Genomic DNA, 18,924 nt, shown 5'->3' with positions numbered 1-18,924 from the left:
CTGCATTTATCGCCTAGTAACGAGTCGAGCATTAGTCAGTGCTAGACAATCACAAATTGAAAATTGGGTATATTAATGGATCCTAATCATATGTAAGGTCCTTCTTTCTGGGTATGTTCGCCTGATGGCTGGCGTGTGGTATATTCTCATGTATACATTCATGTCACGTGATGCAAGACAGAGACTATTTTGTACACGTAGAAGCAATGATGACTCTCGAGGCAGATGAACTGGTGGTTGGTCGCCTCGCGGTCTGCTTGCTGTCAGCCTATTTCATATTTCTTGAAGACAGCTGAAAACCGCGTTACACTTCACATAGTATTCAAATTTCCAATTTAAATCTGAGAGTGTTCCACATAACGCAGGTTTTACTTGAACAAGTCATGATTAACAAAACACGAAAGGAAAATGTTTTTGTTAATATTATGGAAGACAAAAGAATATTTACATTTAATGAGAAGACTGGTAACAGAACTAAGAATACATTGATGTTATGTCACAGCCAGGTCCGGTGTCACAAAATGAGGATGCATTTATTTAGAGTAAAGATGATACAGACAGGACGGTGCTGTCAGTTTGTACCTGTATCAATGTATTGATCCTTTTGTACCTGTATCGATGTATTGATCCTTTTGTACCTATATCAATGTATTGATCCTTTTGTACCTGTATCAGTGTATTGATCCTTTTGTACCTGTATCAAAGTACTGATCCTTTTGTACCTGTATCGATCTACAGATCCACCCAGTGGATGGATCAACACTGAACTTATACAGACCAGTCAGTCGTTGTACCAATATTAAGTGACATCATCTGAAGTTAGAGAGTACCCTGTATGCAGTGTGTCTGCTATGGGGTGGCGGTAACACGAGTGTCAGACTCCACCACTGGTATGGAGCAGCTGACACACCTTCGATCGGTTCGAGCGAATAACAGACACCACATAAAGTTGACGCTCTATCTTACGGCTTCAACTTTAAGTTAGGGTGAGAATGCCCGCGAGCCCCTTATATGCGTGAAGTTATGGCGAGTATGCCTCGACCCACCTTTTATACGTCAGGTAACGGTGAGTATCTCCGCAATCCCCCTTTTAAACGTCACACCCCCATCTACTTCCACATACCTCCTCCTTCTCCCCCCTCCTCCCCTCCCCCGACACACACACACACACACACACACACACACACACACACACACACACACACACACACACACACACACACACATATACTTTCTACAGAGCTAAAATTTCCAACGGGTATTCATAATGATTCACAATGACTTGATTTGGGAAAGTCCTTAGTGGTCATGAGTATGTCGTGTATTGCTGGTGGGACCGCTTCATCATGTGGCGTCATCCACGTCATGCGCCATCGTGCGCGGCATTGCGCTAGTCAGGAAGTCAGGTTACTTGTCTACGAGTGCATCATTTGTGTACATCCTAAACCGTTGTTTCAGCCCATTATCATGAATAATGACCATAAATAAGTATTATTTGCCATTGTTTGTGATGCTGCCTTTCCCGGTTGACTAATATATATTTCAACATGAAGTAATTACTTCACCTTCCTCCTGCTAGAACGTACACGCTAGTCATGTGCCTGGCAGGAGGATATCCTTATAAATACCCCGTCACATACTGGTTACTTTCACATCCATGTGTGACGTCATTCCAGTTGTCCATTGTTTACCAGCATTACAGACCTACCAAATATGTTTCTTCCATCTGTTTAACATTGCGAATATCTAAAAAAAAAGAAACAAAATGCTCAAAATTCCAGTTTGAAACACATATATCAAACGTATAACTAAATATCTGGAAGTAAATCTAGAAATGTCAAACACTGCATAAAATCCAGTTTTGTTGGAACATGCATGTTGAGCTCATTCAGGCAGCGCTGTACACGAACGTCGGGATGAAAAAAAGTCACTAATTAAGGTTGTTCATTCCTGAACGATCTGGTTACATAACGCCAGATCTTCCCGACAGGGGTCACTGGGTGCCCAATTAGTGCATATGTTCCTATCGACAACACGGAAAGTGCACGTATCCCTAGTAACCGGTTCTGGCTATTGCCGCTGTTGGACAAAGAATCCAACATATATTCTATTGGGTGTCCACTGACTAAGTTACCCGAGGAAAATACGCTATAGCTGGACACTGTGGAAGTGGCCAAGCAATGATAGTTGTCACACGTCATGCATTCGAGTGGATCATTCACACTACAGGTCTTCAAGAATAACGCATACCCAGGCGCCATATTGATATAAAATGATTACTAAACTCAGCTCAAATCAGTCGATGAAAAAAGTGATACACAATGACGGAAAAGCACTTGACTCGGAGTTTAACTGATATTGATGACCCTACCATACACCCTGCTGTGGAGAGAGAAAGAGGTGATGAGGTAAACGAGATGGCATTTCCTGTTGCCGTGAATCAGGTCATCAGGTGACCTACTTCAGGGCATGAAATCACGGTGTTTCCTCCCCGACATATAAATCTAAATCAACATAACAGCCTATGTCAACAAAAGGGCTCCTCCTTACAAGTAGTGTAAATAGTGTGTTAGGCGCTTCACATCAACAGCAGCACAACATACAAGCGGAACTGAGCAAATCTAAAATAAAAGGTGCAAGGGATAACTACCATTGCCAAGGGTGATTATTGTTATAGATATGATCTTCTACGAATCTACCCGACCACAGGAATTACTGGTTGTGACAGTTCGATCGTTCCTCACGGCACCTTCGATGTAAAATAGTTTTCTAAATCCGACTTTCCTTTAGTTGTATTCAATCTAGCATGTTTGTTTACGTAGATGTTTGATTGCCAGTTTACATTGTTATGGACGGTTAGAGAGAGATGCACTGTTTACAAGCGCCCAAGTAGACTAACAACTAATCTCTGAAATGAACATAGTAAAAAATCAATAACATGATGAAATTGAGCCCTGAGACTTTCTTCATTTTCAGCCCGAAGCTAAGGAAATCTAGACTTGCCACATTTTCTAGACTTGCGTGGGTTTTCTTAGATATATTTGTTTCTGGGGCTGTTCCACAGACTACAATCCAAGTATCTGTAACGAAACATCGCTAGTTACAGTACAAGTACTAAATAAGTTGATCATCCACAGAGATTTGTCCTTCCTGTTGCTTACAACTTCGACAATGCCTCTTAAACAGTTTATAGAATTATTGTTTGATAAGGGGTGATCACCAGTGGCTTTTCCAATGGCACCGCGCAGCACCTTTAACTGTGGAAGTAACGATCTGGCAAACGTGGATTACATTCCCTCGGAGCCTGCTGAAGCAGCTGTCAGTACACGCCGAGGTCACAGTGACATCGTGGGATTTCCCGCTACAAGAAAACCGAGTTCTCGAGGAACCTCGGACTGGGGTTCTCAGTCTGATCACTGGACAGTCCTCTTTTCGTTTCTTGTGTTGTTTAGGAAAAATTACATATCGTCTGTAATTTGGACGGGGTCCAAGGCCATTTTGACATGTCAATAGCAAAAACATGTCAGACCACTTCCCACATTGATTAGAATCTCCAAGTAGAGTCGACAATACGATTTAGCCTGTGACATGACTTTGTGGTAACACCCTGCTATTTGCAAACACTGCAGTACACGTTTTCTTTACTAGCGAGACTCCCTCGAGTGAAGGATTGTTGTTTCGAGAGAAACAATCATCATTCACCACTAATATGCCACCGTGATGGGTAATGACAGATATAATTCAACTATTTTGTTTATTTGAAAATTGACTTTAACACAATTACCTAATCATTGCAGTATATCCAAACATTTATGGGATGTTGGCACCAGTAAGACAATGACAGTTGAATGCAATCATCGTTCAGAACACAAGTGTGCCGGCGAGGATAAATCACCAGTATATGGACATAGAGATTACTAAACGAGACAGTGTCTGTCAGATACCATTTATCTTACAATGAGTTGTTTTAAAACGTATTCAACGAGCGAAAACGAGTTTAATACGCTTTGAAACAACGAGTTGCCATTCTTTCTTCCCTGTGTCAATTGCTACTGCTTAACACTGCCGTCCTTCTGCCTAACTGTGCTATTCTTTCTCATTTCCATCAAGGTCCTGCTGCCTAACTGTGCCAATTTTCCTTCCCTGTGTCAGGGTCCTACTGCCTAACTGTGCCAATTTTCCCTCCCTGTGTCAATGTTCTACTGCGTAACTGTGCCATTCTTTCTCACTTTCATCAAGGTTCTACAGCCTAACTGTACGTGCCAATCTTTCTTCCCAGTGTCAGTGTCCTACTGCGTAACTGTGTTACTCTTTCTTCCCTGTGTCAGGATCCTACTGCCTAACTGTGCCATCCTTTCTGCCCTGTGTCGAGGTCCTGCTGCCTAACCGTGCCATTCGTTTTCACTTGCATCAAGGTCCTACTGCCTGAGTCGGGGTTGTACTTGTGGGCATGCAAGTATGCGGGTATGCGTGACGGCTAGACAATAGCTACTGGTCTGTCAATACTGCCATATTTTCATCGGAGGTCGTTTATTTTGTGTGGAATCATCCGAATATTATTCAGGAGACTCCATCCTGAAATGCGGGTCAGCACGACACAGCTCGTCTCCGTCACAATACACTATCACCTGAACCACTTCAAACGTTTTTCTTCAATTCTCTTTCCCTCTAGAATTTTGACATTTATGAACTAGACCCTGTGTCTGATCGGCTCTGTCACATGATACCACACTAATAATGCACTCCAGACATCCGTTTACCGCAGTATTTACTCTCATTGGATGAATGCCATCCAATCCTGACAAAACAACGAGGGGCAGGTTTGAACTGGTCACTGGGGCACAGAGAGGTAATGCGGCAATGGCAGATTGGAGGGCCGTGTGACATAAGTGACCAACACGTTCTATTTTCACCAATACATACAAACATAATTATATGACGTGTGAAGACAGAGCCCCTGTACAGTGCCTCTCGGATATGTACATTTCAATCAGTGTTTTCATTCGAATTACTCTCTTACTCGGAAACATTTAGAATCCCATTGACAGTGTCTTATGTTCCTGACGCTGCCGATGGTATGCATGATAGAAGGGTCTTGTACATTGGTGCCGCGCAGGGCGGCATATGTTATGTAACTGAAGGAAGTAATGTGACTCATTAAACACTGTAAGAAGCAACGGTAATGCGTGCTCTTAACTAAGGCGGGGCTTCTTCCTGAAACGTCGATAAACGAAAACACGGACGAAAGAAGTTATTGGACCAATGTTATAGGGGTTTCATGGACAAACAGCCACTTGAACCAGGAACCACATGACCTGGAATTAAGACATCTTGTGACATGGACCGAATGTGGGAATCAGAGGGAAGTTTACACTCTCCATCAATTTCAACACAGGAACCGGCCGAAGTTGTAACACAGCGACGTCGCTAAGCACGTAATGGTCACGTCCGACCTCCGTTTAAGTGTTCATTATGAACTATTTAGGTTACAGTTATTGCCACTGCAAATCAAAAAGGTTATAGATGCGTCAGACTAAACAACATTTGTAAAGCAAGATTTTATCTGGCATTTGCCGATCTTAAATAAGCCTTTAATACAGTTGATCGTCAAACGTTACTTGGTTTAAAGACATACAGGACATAGGGGCGATATACTGTAAGAGTCAAAGCTAGTGTAAGACACGTTGTTTCTCTGTCAGACTCACTTTTCCGTCTGGAGTCAGTCTAGGGCCTGTATTAGGTGGTAATTATTTCTCTTTTATGAAATAACTTGCAAAAGCTGTAATGTAACGGCAGTGTTGTGTTCCGAGATGTAAATGTTTTTCATTGAAAACTAATAAAGAATGGTTTTGAGCGATAAATAGAATCTCGCCCTAGTGTCTACTGATACCAGTTAGTTCAGCACTCGTTGATAAAGGTAAAAATATCCGCGTCTTTTTTATCAACTCATGTTGACATACATTTGTTTGATATCAGTAGACACTTGGGTGAGATTCTCTCTCTCTCTCTCTCTCTCTCTCTCTCTCTCTCTCTCTCTCTCTCTCCCCCCTCTCTCTCTCTCACACACACATATGTGAGTCCAGATATTTCTTCTTGCAAACACTTTCCTGTGCCAACATAGTGGTTGGAATGGAGAAGTAACCAGCGCAATCTCCTCGAAGTTGGTCATGAATAAATATCTCCGTTATTAGAGGTGACAGTAGAGATCCCATGGGTCGTTTCCCTATATATCACGAATAATCCCTATATGAAATTGGCTGGGAAACTGACATCTTCTGGAACCAGAGTTGACTGAAGGGCTATTCGTCAAATGCACACAAACAGGACTAAACAGGAATGAGGGTGTGTACCTCCCAAATGCATGGTACATGAAACAGTAAAAGACAATGCCCTATGCTCGTCAATGTCATATTTATGCCGAAAACAAAACATTTTGGTATGTGGAGGAGGCGGAAACATGGAACCTGTAGAATATGGAAATATCACGCCATCTAACTGATACAGTTTCTGTATATGTTGGCCTTGTATTGCCGGCAAACCTCAGTATACACAACCAGCTTGTCACTTGGGTGTTATGGAGTGAAGACGTTACTGCTCTAGTTGCTTCAGATGGTCTTATGGCCGTATAGTAAACTAGCTTACAAAGTTGAGTAAAGAGTGAAGTTAAAAAGTAAACGTATCCCACTTTATGGTTCCGAGACCAAGATTTTGAACGTTGAAAGAATACAAAGAATTCAAACAGGAGGAATAGGCACCCCGGGAATAATGGCTCCTGTAGAATGGGCAGAGAATAGGCAGTGTTTTAGACAGCTCCGTTAGATGTTCAATACTGGTTAAAACATATTTTCACGCAAGGTTCCCACGCAAAGCCATGTGATGTTATACAATTTACATAATGTAGAAAGACTTCGCGTTCAGACGTTAAATATTTGTAGTACATAATCAACAAACCACAAATATCATAAATACGAACACACATAAAGGAATCATACGGATGTGCAATGTTCCTGTCTTTACCAAGAATGACCGAGAGATTATGTATGGACGCGGAAAACAATGAAAGTTCACGTCCCCATCGAGTACCCGTCTTCGCTTGGAGGACTATTTCTGTACTGACTGTACACATTCGCCCAGAGTAAAGTAATATACTATCACATATGAATCACGCAATATCACATTTAGTTGTTCTGACTGTGTTTACTCCTTTCAGCAGATTCTATTTCCCCTTCCTAGCCTCGCGACGGCAACGACGTGATTATGTCTGACATAAGTAACTGACAGTACGGAAGCACCGTCCTCAACGCCAGCAACACCCCCGATGTATTAGGGTGAACTGAAAACAACCACGTCTGGATCAGCTGAACCATGACCAAGGGTTCAAACTGATCCCGTCCGCTCCTCATTTAAGACTTCAAGATTTAGATGTGTGCGCTTGTAATCCGCTGGATTATCGTGACTAACAGATGAAGCCACAACAACACGTCAATATATTTCATATTGATAACATTCAGAAACAAACTGCTTTCAATACCATGTCGATATGCTGTGTAACTGTATATTTACCTGTTGCTTGACGACAAGGACTCATACAGCACAGTACGGAGCCGCGACTGGAAGAAATATATGAACGGATATCCAAAGTCTACTCTGTATAATATACCTCTCTATCGAATACACCTACAGATGTCTATACCGTGAAGCAGATAGCCTCAGCTGGGGGTGACGGTCCCCTGACCCACTTACCTCCTAGTGGTATGACGTCACATGACTGTTGTTTCTAAAAAGGTGATCCCACGTGACTATATACTAAACAAGGTACAACCACAGTGTGTGAGGCATATAAGTGAAGTAGGTGTGTAAGGAAAGTGTGTGAGGCACATAAGTAAAGTAGATGTGTGAGGCATGTGTGTAAGGAAAGTGTGTGAGGCACATAAGTAAAGTAGGTGAGTGAGGCATGTGTGTAAGGAAAGTGTGTGAGGCACATAAGTAAAGCAGGTGTGTGAGGCAGGTGTGCTAGGAATGTGTGTGAGGCATATAAGTGAAGCAGGTGTGTGAGGCATGTGTGTAAGGAAAGTGTGTGAGGAATATAAGTGAAGCAGGTGTGTGAGGCATGTGTGTAAGGAAAGTGTGTGAGGCATATAGGTGAAGCAGGTGTGTGAGGCAGGTGTATAAGGAAAGTGTGTGAGGCATATAAGTGAAGCAGGTGTGTGATGCATGTGTATAAGGAAAGTGTGTGAGGCATATAAGTGAAGCAGGTGTGTGAGGCATGTGTGTGAGGCATATAAGTGAAGCAGGTGTGCGAAGCATGTGTGTAAGGAAAGTGTGTGAGGCATATAAATGAAGCAGGTGTGTGAGGCATGTGTGTAAGGAAAGTGTGTGAGGAATATAAGTGAAGCAGGTGTGTGAGGCAGGTGTGTAAGGAAAGTGTGTGAGGCATATAAGTGAAGCAGGTGTGTGAGGCCGGTGTGTAAGGAAAGTGTGTGAGGCATATAAGTGAAGCAGGTGTGTGAGGCATGTGTATAAGGAAAGTGTGTGAGGCATATAAGTGAAGCAGGTGTGTGAGGCATGTGTGTAAGGAAAGTGTATGAGGCATATAAGTGAAGCAGGTGTGTGAGGCATGTGTGTAAGGAAAGTGTGTGAGGAATATAAGTGAAGCAGGTGTGTGAGGCATATATGTAAAGTAGGTGTGTGAGGCAGGTGTGTAAGGAAAGTATGTGAGGCAGGCGTGTGCGATAGGTGTGTGAGGCCGGTGTGTAAGGAAAGTATGTGAGGCAGGTGTGTAAGGAAAGTGTGTAAGGAAAGTGTGTGAGACAGGCGTGTGAGGCAGGTATGTGAGACAGGTGTCTAAGTCAGGTGTATGAAGTATATGAAAGAGGCAGCTGTGTAAGGAAATTGTGTGAGACATACGAGTGAGGCAGCTGTGTGATAAAAGTGAGTAAAGCAAGCGTGTGAGAAAGGTGTGTCAGGCAGCTACATCAAACACGTGAAAGAGGCATGTGTCTTCGGGAAGTGTGTGAGGCAGGTGTGTGAAGCAGTTGTTGTAGGGGAGTGTGTGAGACATGCACAGAAGGCAGGTGTGTGTGTAGCGGCGACAAATCCCGTGCTGTGATTCGAACGACGGACCTTCTGATCCGAAGTCGGACGCCTTGTCCACATGACCAAAGAGGTTAACCCCGTCAGCAAGCTGACAAGGTAAGGATGTCATCTGTGGGATGACTCCACGCCCTGCTACATGTGAGATAGGTATATAAGACAGGTGGGCAAGGCAGGTCTGTGAGGCACATGTGTATGGCAAGTAAATGAGACAGGAGTGTGTGAGGCATGTGTGTGAGGCAGGAGTTTGTAAGGCAGGTATATGAGACAGGTGTTTGCTGCAGGTTTATGAGACAGCAGTGTGTGAGGCAGGTGTTAAAGGCAGGTGTGTAACGCATGCATATGAGGTCGGTGTGTGAGGTTGGAGTATGAGACAGGTGTGTACGGCAGGTATATGATGTTGGTGTGCGAGGCAGATTCGTAAGGAACGTGCACGAAGCAGGTATGAGAGACAGGTGTGCGTGTGTGGCATGAGTGTGTGGCAGGTGACTGTGGCATTTGTGTTGTAAGGCAGATGTTCACAAATAGCGGTAAGAAAATATCGTTGTAATCGAAATTCATTGATAATCTTAACGATTAACAAACTGGACTGCGTGGATTTGTATAAAACTGCTTCAATCAAATGTGTAAAGTGTTTAGCCTTTCCATCTGAGGTATTTGGCAACATAGTGTCAAACAGTCTACCTATCCGTTAATGAACTGTAGTAATATGCCCGCCATCAGATTCCTGTATTTGGTCTGACTACATGCTGTACATACCATATCGACTTATGTCATACAGTCAGCCATTACTTCCTGATTACTGATGATAAAAGTAAGGGATGTTGATGATGTTGTGGGATCGGCAGGCATTGTGTCTGTATGGTGGGTACCGTCATCCCTGGCAGTAGCTGATATCGCCTTCATGACATACGCGAGGTTATCTTCACTGGGGGCATCTGATTACGTCATCACGGCGATATCAACAACAGACAACGACACAATCATATTCTCGGGAAAACGTTAGGGATTGTCTCAGCAGTCAACGTCTTGTCGCCGTCATAAGTCGTTCAGATATCTTGAATATCAATTTTAATGCTTCACGATGTTTTCAGACAAAAAAAACTGTCCACAATACTTTTGTGCAAAGTCAAATATTCTCAATCTATGTGACGCCTTGAGCGCTAAATTGAATATAGCTGACATGAGATGAATAAGTAGCTAGACACTAACATTGGAAACTGTGATATCTCTATCATCACAAAGGCGTTGGAAACTGTGATATCTCTATCATCACAAAGATATTGGAAACTGTGATATCTCTATCATCACAAAGGCGTTGGAAACTGTGATATCTCTATCATCACAAAGGCTTTGGAAACTGTGATATCTCTATCATCACAAAGATATTGGAAACTGTGATATCTCTATCATCACAAAGGCGTTGAAAACTGTGATATCTTTATCATCACAAAGATATTGGAAACTGTGATATCTCTATCATCACAAAGGCGTTGGAAACTGTGATATCTCTATCATCACAAAGATATTGGAAACTGTGATATCTCTATCATCACAAAGGCGTTGGAAACTGGGATATCGGTAATTTGGCACAGACACTGGGGACTTCGATATCAGTAACTTGGCATAGATATTGGAAACTGCGATATCGGTATCCTGGCACAGGTATTAGAAACTGTGATATCAGGAACTTGGCACAGATATTGGTGACTGTGATATCGGTAACTTGGCACAGACATTGGGGACTGTGATATCAGTAACTTGGCAAAGATATTGGAAACTGTGATATCGGTAATTTGGAACAGACATTGGGGACTGTGATATAAGTAACGTGGCACAGATATTGGAAACTGCGATATCGATATCTTGGCACAGGTATTAGAAACTGTGATATCAGTAACTTGGCACAGATATTGGGGGCTGTCATATCAGAAAATTGGCATAGCTATTGGAAACTGTGATGTAGGTAACTTGAGACTGACACTGGAAACTGTGTTATCAGTTCCTTAACACAGACATTGGAAACTGTGATGTCTGCTACTTCACTCAGGCATCGAAAATCGTGATACAAGTAATTTAACGCGGGCATTTGAAACAGTGATATTAGAGGGAGGGAGGGATGAGATCCGTGCTAGATACAAGGGCAAATAGAATGGAAATATGCCAAGCTGAAGAAAAACAAGGCTGGTGTTGCTGACAAGACCGTGTACGAGCACCTATGGTACGGTGGCAGAACTTGAAATGTTTCCCTCTGCAGCTGTCTTCTACAGCATCATTCTTGCATCTGGACGTATCTCGACAGCTTGGCGCGAGAGCGTCATGGTGCCCCCGTATAATGGCGGTAATAAGTAAAAAAGACCCGAAGTCTTACCGTGGCATATCGCTCTCTCCTGTGTTCTCCAAAGTGTTTGAGATGGTGTTCCTGTCTCGACTGGACGAACTAAATCCAACTGTCACCTTCTCTCACCCACAACAAATGGCGTGTCGATCTCAGTTATCTGCCCTCCACACATCCTTCAGCCTGCAAGAGACGATACGTCAATACCAAGAGCAGGAGGAGGATACCCATCATGTATTCCTGGATACATCAAAGGCCTTCGACACAGTATGGCACTGTGGTCTGATTTTATGCAAGTGTCGAATGAAAGGTTCCTTGTGGGCAGTTCTTGACGACACGGGGATGATGTGTCGAGTTTTCTTGGACTGTGTTCTAGGCCTAGTCCCATGATACAGGGCATCAGACAAGGGGGTGTGCTGTCAGGAAGGTTGTACCTGATGCGTGTAGTCTCCTGGGGCTCCTTCTACAAAGTAACCTTAACTAAAATTAACCTTAACTCCCATTTTTGAATTCTGTACTAAGGTTACATTAGTAACTTGCGATCATCTTTGTGCTTTGTGAAAGGAGGCCCTGCTCCAGAAGCTCTCTGAATCGAAGTTTGGTGCTATCGTGATGGATGTAAATGTGTGTTCGCTCACTAAAGCAGATGATGTAGAACTTGTTTTATCGATGCGCTGTGCCAGTATAGAGATGGTGAGAATTTCCCATGAATACAGCAACGACTGGAGATGCGTGCTCTCGTCCTGCAGTGAAATTGTTACTTTGCCATACCGGCCGATATCTGAGCAGCTGAAGCAGGTTGAAGTGTGGTTGTATGGCCAACCTCTCCCGTTGAAGGAGTCAGTATAATCATGTCAAACATAGAAATGTAGCGCAAGCTGCCATTTCCTTGGTGTGAGATCACCGACAGCTCCTGGTTTTCTCAAACCTAACCATCAGTGTACAGTCATCCAGGGACATGTGTACAAGGGGTGTGTACAGTCAGCCAGGGATGTATTTCATAAGGGGTGTTCCCAGTCAACCAGGGACATATGTATGAGGGAGGTGTACAGTCAACCAGGAACATCTATATAAGGAGTATGAGGGTTGTGCACAGTCAACAAGAGACATGTGTATAAGGGGTGCGTGCAGTCCACCAAGGCCGTGTGTAAACCAGCTACTTAGTTCATGTATTATTGTTGACACCTGGTCCAGGAACGTGTTGCCCACGTGTAAGATGAAGACTTGTACATCTATGCCTCATATATATAATATGTGTGTTGATATTATTTTATTACTCGACCGTTGAAGATACTGCAGTGTAACATTTTCACGGCAATATTACACTAGTGTAATACTGCTTGACGTATGACGTCAAAAGGGTTCAAAGTTGCGACGTCACAATGCTAATGTCGCTGTCACAGGTTTACCAAACCTTGCTTGACTCGCGGATAGCTGAGAGTCCTCACACTGTAGGCAAAATTTCGCCGCAGTTTCTGTCAGTTTATGTTGGCGAGTAATGAACATAATACTAAACTCGCTTCCGTGAAATACCATTTTCATGAAACTCGTTAAAGTTTTAGTATGAAACTCGCTGTGCATGTGGGGATCAGCCATAAGATCGGTAGCACCGCCACATGATCCAAACATGCCCACCGCACACCTCTACTAGGTGTATTTTTAACTGTACGTGTGCACAACATAGTTTGGGACAGCTCAATTGTACAGCGATCATGTATTCCATTACCTACTGTACAGGTCCATTGTACGCCGGTGTCTGTGTACATTGGCCATGGGGCTAGTTTCTGCACCTCATTGTCCCATGCACACGTGAATCGATCATGGAAAGCTCCCATGCAAGTAAAAAATGGGTACACATTTTAAAAAAGGGTTTCGCCGAATGCGTTTACTAACAAATAACAAGAATCCTTGTATCACTGTATCCTACAAAATAAAAATTACACGAACCCACTCAACACTGAATTGTTTGTTATTGCAGAACGGGGTGATGTGGTAGCCTAGTGGTTAAATCGGTTGTTTGTCACGCTGAACACCCGGATTCGATTCCCCACATGGGTACAATGTCTGAAGCACATTTCTTGTGTCCCGCGCCGTGATATTGCTGGAATATTGCTGGAATATTGCTGGAATATTGCTGGAATATTGCTAAAAGCGGCGTAATATTTCACCCTCACTCATTCACTCACTCACTCTTATTACAGAAACATACGCTAGGGTTGTTTTGAGATCTTCAGGCAGATAATTCCATGGAACAACTGACTGTTAGGCAAATGATCTGTATCCAAATCGTTTCAGTCTGTATCTAGCCACTGTTCACAGAATTTGGGACTGGGATATGAGAATTCTGGTTGGATTGTACTGACTTACAAGTTCTCACAAATAGGATGGCGCGATACCATTAAGGCACTGGTATGTAAGTACAAAAACTTTAAACTCAATTCTAGCTGTGCCGGGCAGCCAGAGCAGGGATCGGAGAAGTGGCTGTATGCGTGCCAACTTTGGAATAAGACACACAATTCGGGCAGCAGTGTTGCGTATTTTTTATAGGTATTAGTAGAACAAAGTGTAATTACTTTTGGATATCTACCAACATCTGAAATTTGACATAACCGAGTGTTTAAAATGCTACACGAAAAGCGTTAGCGCTTTAATAAATGGAGGTCAGGTCACCTTGACCTAGCAAGAGCTGTTTTGATACTTAAGGTCTAAGAGTCACTTCGTACAACCGCTGCGCTTTGTTTTAAATCACAGAGGACTGTGTCAGCTTTTGATGATCGATAAACCTGTTCATAGGTGCTCAGTGAAGTTATATAAAGGAAGGATCATTAATTGAGTCAATTTGTCACACGGATGTACAAGCACTGCCTCACTTAATCTATTTCGCAGGTCTATTCCTCTTCCCCCTGCCTTCCTGAATTACATAACAATGGACTAACTTCTATAATATTTACACCACGACCATTCTGGGCTACTTCTCCACTCAACTGATGAAGTAGTAACAAGTAGCCCAGAAACGTCGGTGTCTAAATATCAAAGAAATTGTAAATCTATATCGTACGCGGATATGTTACCTTCTAAATGCCCATCAACCATCTTTCTGAATTGTAAATAATCTAAATCAGAGAACATATAATATGTTATATGGCCTTTGTCTAAACCAGCAAGTTCTCATTCTGCCCAGGCTCCGAATCTCGTGTCTCGCTGGGGCTAGGCTCTTTCTCTCTATAAATGCAACATGTTGTTTCTATCAAACATATATTTTCAAAGAGTAAATGTCAGCCTCATTAGATACAGAGCGAACGCTGTAGAGAATTTGAAATTTAACAATGTCCACCTGGTTCTAGATATCTGGCATTGCGTTTAATACCTCAGATATATCCCAACCAAATAGTCAATATGACATCCTTTGTAAATGCATGATTTCAGCGGCAATATTGAACGCTGTAGAATAATAAGCATACATACTTAGACTGACACAACTCTAGAATTACACTAAATGTAAAAAGACAAACGTAGAGACCAATGAAGTTTGTACAAACGATTTCTTTGTAGTACCAAAGTCAGTGTAATAATCTGAAGCAAACTGTAGCAATACATTAAGCGTGATAAACCTGTAGTGTACCCTGTAATTAGAATCACATTGAAGTGGACAATGTGAAAAAACAACACACAGTGAATCGGAAGAGCTAGTAACACAGCATAATGATTTCACCAAACGTTGCAGAATATTGAATAAAATTTCCATTTACTCACATAATATACAAAGTTCGGTTGTTATTCACTTCCAAATTAACTTCAGGGCGATGGTTGAGTCTGTAACCCATGTCACAACTCACCGGCCGTGTAAACAATTGTCATTTCTTTCAGACATTTTTTGGCATTTTTTCTGTAATCGGTCGATATTTAGAAAACAATTATCGATATGTATTATCGATATCTATGATCTACGTATTAATACTTATATTGTAATAGAAATATTCTTTAGAAGTACTGTTCACTAGGCGGTCGCAGGCTGATGTACTTTCTATGTTTGTGTATGTTCCCTGAGTCCGAAAACTATTACTTGTTTGTAAGAAGGGTAGCTCAACCAATCTGAAAGCTTTTATGTGTGAGAAACGATAAAACAATTTTACAGTAGGAAACGACACCAGTCTAAGTAAACCTCGTCTCAGTGTATTTCGTTACACTCCACCACTGAGTCTAACAAAACCTAGTAGAAGGTCGCGTCAGGTAACCTTTGAGCAACCAACTGCAGTCCACTCAAATGCGAGACGGTATAAATATTTCCGCAAGATAAGATCCTTGAATATTGTCAAAAACACTATTTTCAGCGACTGTTTACTCACCGTTGTCATGGCTGTACGTAAGCCGTGTGCATCACCCGGAAGCGATCGTACGCTAAATAACATTCGGAATCGTTCGGGTAGTAACCTTTACGAGATGAAAAGTTCATAAGGGATGTGCGAATGTGCACTTTCGCGATTTGGTAAGCTGTGTTCTGATTGGTCAATCTGATTGGTTTACTTAGACTGGAAACGACACTGTGGGCGAGTACCTTAGCAGCGGAGGGCTTAATTAAAACAGTGTTACGTTTTGTGGCACTGCTATTAACATATGATATCCCTGGTCAGCTCAAGTACACACGCAATAGCTTAGGTATTTCGCTGCCCTGACCTTGCGACTCCCTTAACCTCCCTCAGGCCATTAATATTCATGAAATCGTATACTTACAGGGATTCGAACACAGGCGTTCACCGTCACCAACCGACGGTTAATCCCCTGGTACCTTACAACGCACATTTGTGGCAACGATAATACACGGTTAGCGATCTACATATTATACGTTAACACACTCTACCTGTCACGTGACAGGAGCAGAAGCACTCACTCACTCACTCACTCACTCACTCCTCAAACACTCACTCACTAACTCACTCTTTTTAAATAGCTGCTTTCGGAAAGCTGCTACATAGACAACCAGACAAAGCATTTGATTCTTTGTCGGCTCTATGTTGGGGACAATAGTGTGAAGGTGCGCCGTTTGTCATAAATATCCTATCGTGTGGTTTGTGAATGGATGTCATTCAGTCAACGACATTCTCTTACAAAAACAACCTGCCTTGGTTGGGATCGGTAGTGTTGATACGAGAAAATATTTCCGTGTTCTAGTTTCGGAACTGTTCAATCTGTTCATATTTGTATATCTGACCTGCCAATACTCCATGTGTCTCTCACTACCGCCTAGAAGTAAAGTAACACATCGACACACATTTATTCCTGTTGAACCTCACACTGTGTCTGTCCCTATAGCCTAGAGGTAAAGTAGCACATCGACACACATTGATTCCTGTTAAACCTCACACTGTGTCTGTCCCTATAGCCTACAGGTAAAGTAACACATCGACACACATTTATTCCTGTTGAACCGCACACTGTGTCTGTCCCTACCGCCTGGAGGTAAAGTAACACATCGACACACATTTATTCCTGTTGAACCGCACACTGTGTCTGTCCCTATAGCCTACAGGTAAAGTAACACATCGACACACATTTATTCCTGTTAAACCTCACACTGTGTCTGTCCCTACCGCCTGGAGGTAAAGTAACACATCGACACACATTTATTCCTGTTGAACCGCACACTGTGTCTGTCCCTATAGCCTACAGGTAAAGTAACACATCGACACACATTTATTCCTGTTAAACCGCACACTGTGTCTGTCCCTACCGCCTGGAGGTAAAGTAACACATCGACACACATTTATTCCTGTTGAACCTCACACTGTGTCTGTCCCTATAGCCTACAGGTAAAGTAACACATCGACACACATTTATTCCTGTTAAACCTCACACTGTGTCTGTCCCTACCGCCTGGAGGTAAAGTAACACATCGACACACATTTATTCCTGTTGAACCGCACACTGTGTCTGTCCCTATAGCCTACAAGTAAAGTAACACATCGACACACATTTATTCCTGTTGAACCGCACACTGTGTCTGTCCCTACTGGCTACAAGTAAAGTAACACATCGACACACATTTATTCCTGTTGAATCTTAAACTATGATTGCTTCAAAGACAGGCTGGCCTTCGACCACTCAACCATAATAAAATTACCCGTATTTTAAGGGCAAGAAATCGATCATGTCTATGAATTTAAACAATATAGGTCAAACCTCATTCAAATCAAACACCAGGATAGATATGTGACAGTGAAAGTGAGGACTTCAGATTTCCATCTCATCTACTAGAAAGATGAGGTAAAGAAACCTTGCTGCCACCATAAGTTACCGTGAAATAATGTCCAAGTTCAATAAAAGGCGAACGGTATGTTTATACGGTTATGTTTATGCGTGTATGTTTATACGGTTGTGTTAAGACTAAACCACACTCACCTGGTATAACGCCAACTGTCGCGAAAAGGATCCTATGTAGTGAGAGAAGGAAAGAGATCTGAGCTCGGCTTATCTCGACAAATGTAATAACAACAGCCCGCGTGGCTTGTTTAGGCACTGGTATCAACCTTTCAATATCCGGGTGGGTTTATGTTGAGGTATCAGTATGAACCTTTCAGTACCTAGGTGGGCGTATGTTGAGGCATTAGTATCATCCTTTCAGTAACTGGGCGGGCTTATATTAAGGCATAAGTATCAACCTTTCATTGTCAGGGTGGGCTTATATTAAGGCATCAGTATCGACCTTTCAGTACCTGAGACGGCTTATGTTAGGACCTTAACATCAACCTTTCATCATCCGGATGGGCTTATATATGAAGGCATTAGTATCAACCATTCACTATCCGAGTGGGCTTATATATAAAGACATTTGTATCAACCTTTCAGTATCCGGGTGGGCTTATATATAAAGACATTGGTATCAACCTTTCAGTATCCGGGTAGGCTTATGTGGAGGCATTAGTATCAGCCTTTCATTATCCGAGTGGGCATATGTTGAGGTATTAATGTCAACCTGACAGTACCCTGGTCCACTGCACTGTGTTGTTTACTAAATTCATCGCACTGGTGTTGTGTACCAAGGCCATCAGTACCGTGTTTTTGTGTACCAAGGCTATCTGTACCATGTTGTTTAACAATCAGTCCGAAGGTTCCACACGTTTCCAGCAGAACACAGGCAGCATAGGTATTACCAGGATAAACTGACCATATATTTATACAGCCTGTATCATTTACCTCGTCGAATGCGACGTTCTGTTTCTTACGTAGTCCTGTAGCCCACCGACAGCAGCACTGAATGCAGACATAACATTCATTTGACACGTGAACTAGATGACTGACAACGTGACCTTCACTTGGAACCTGATAAGGAGGTCATGCAACAATGAATTTGATCGTGTATGAAAGGTGTGCCTTCCTCTTAAGGGTATCACTTCCCAACTGTGGGTGTACGTCTGGGTATGTTTCCAGGAAAGAAGATAATGTTTCCAGGAAATATGATAATGATTGTCTTACTCAATACACTGTCTGCTCAGGCA

At 42.6% G+C, this 18,924-nt stretch overlaps 1 protein-coding gene across 2 annotated transcripts in view; it reads right to left on the bottom strand.

Moving 5' to 3' along the window:
• The window catches only part of LOC137296776 (uncharacterized), a 29,498-nt gene extending 11,548 nt beyond the window's left edge, over nucleotides 1–17,950 (bottom strand). Inside the window, exon 1 of one of the 2 annotated variants that reach the window (XM_067828628.1) lies at nucleotides 17,828–17,950. Coding sequence is in view for 1 of the 2 variants with exons in the window: in XM_067828627.1 (XP_067684728.1) it covers nucleotides 7,564–7,588 (25 nt within the window). In the remaining variant the exon portion in view is untranslated. Of the gene's footprint in view, nucleotides 1–7,563; nucleotides 7,716–17,827 lie in introns of those variants that run through there. The other variant, XM_067828627.1, reaches the window with a different exon arrangement.
• Nucleotides 17,951–18,924: the final 974 nt, after the last annotated feature.

This window comes from Haliotis asinina, chromosome 9 (genome assembly GCF_037392515.1).
Source record: "Haliotis asinina isolate JCU_RB_2024 chromosome 9, JCU_Hal_asi_v2, whole genome shotgun sequence".
Lineage (NCBI taxonomy): Eukaryota > Metazoa > Mollusca > Gastropoda > Lepetellida > Haliotidae > Haliotis > Haliotis asinina.
The sequence above is the reverse complement of the archived record's forward strand: the minus strand, read 5'-3'. Positions and strand labels throughout refer to the sequence as shown.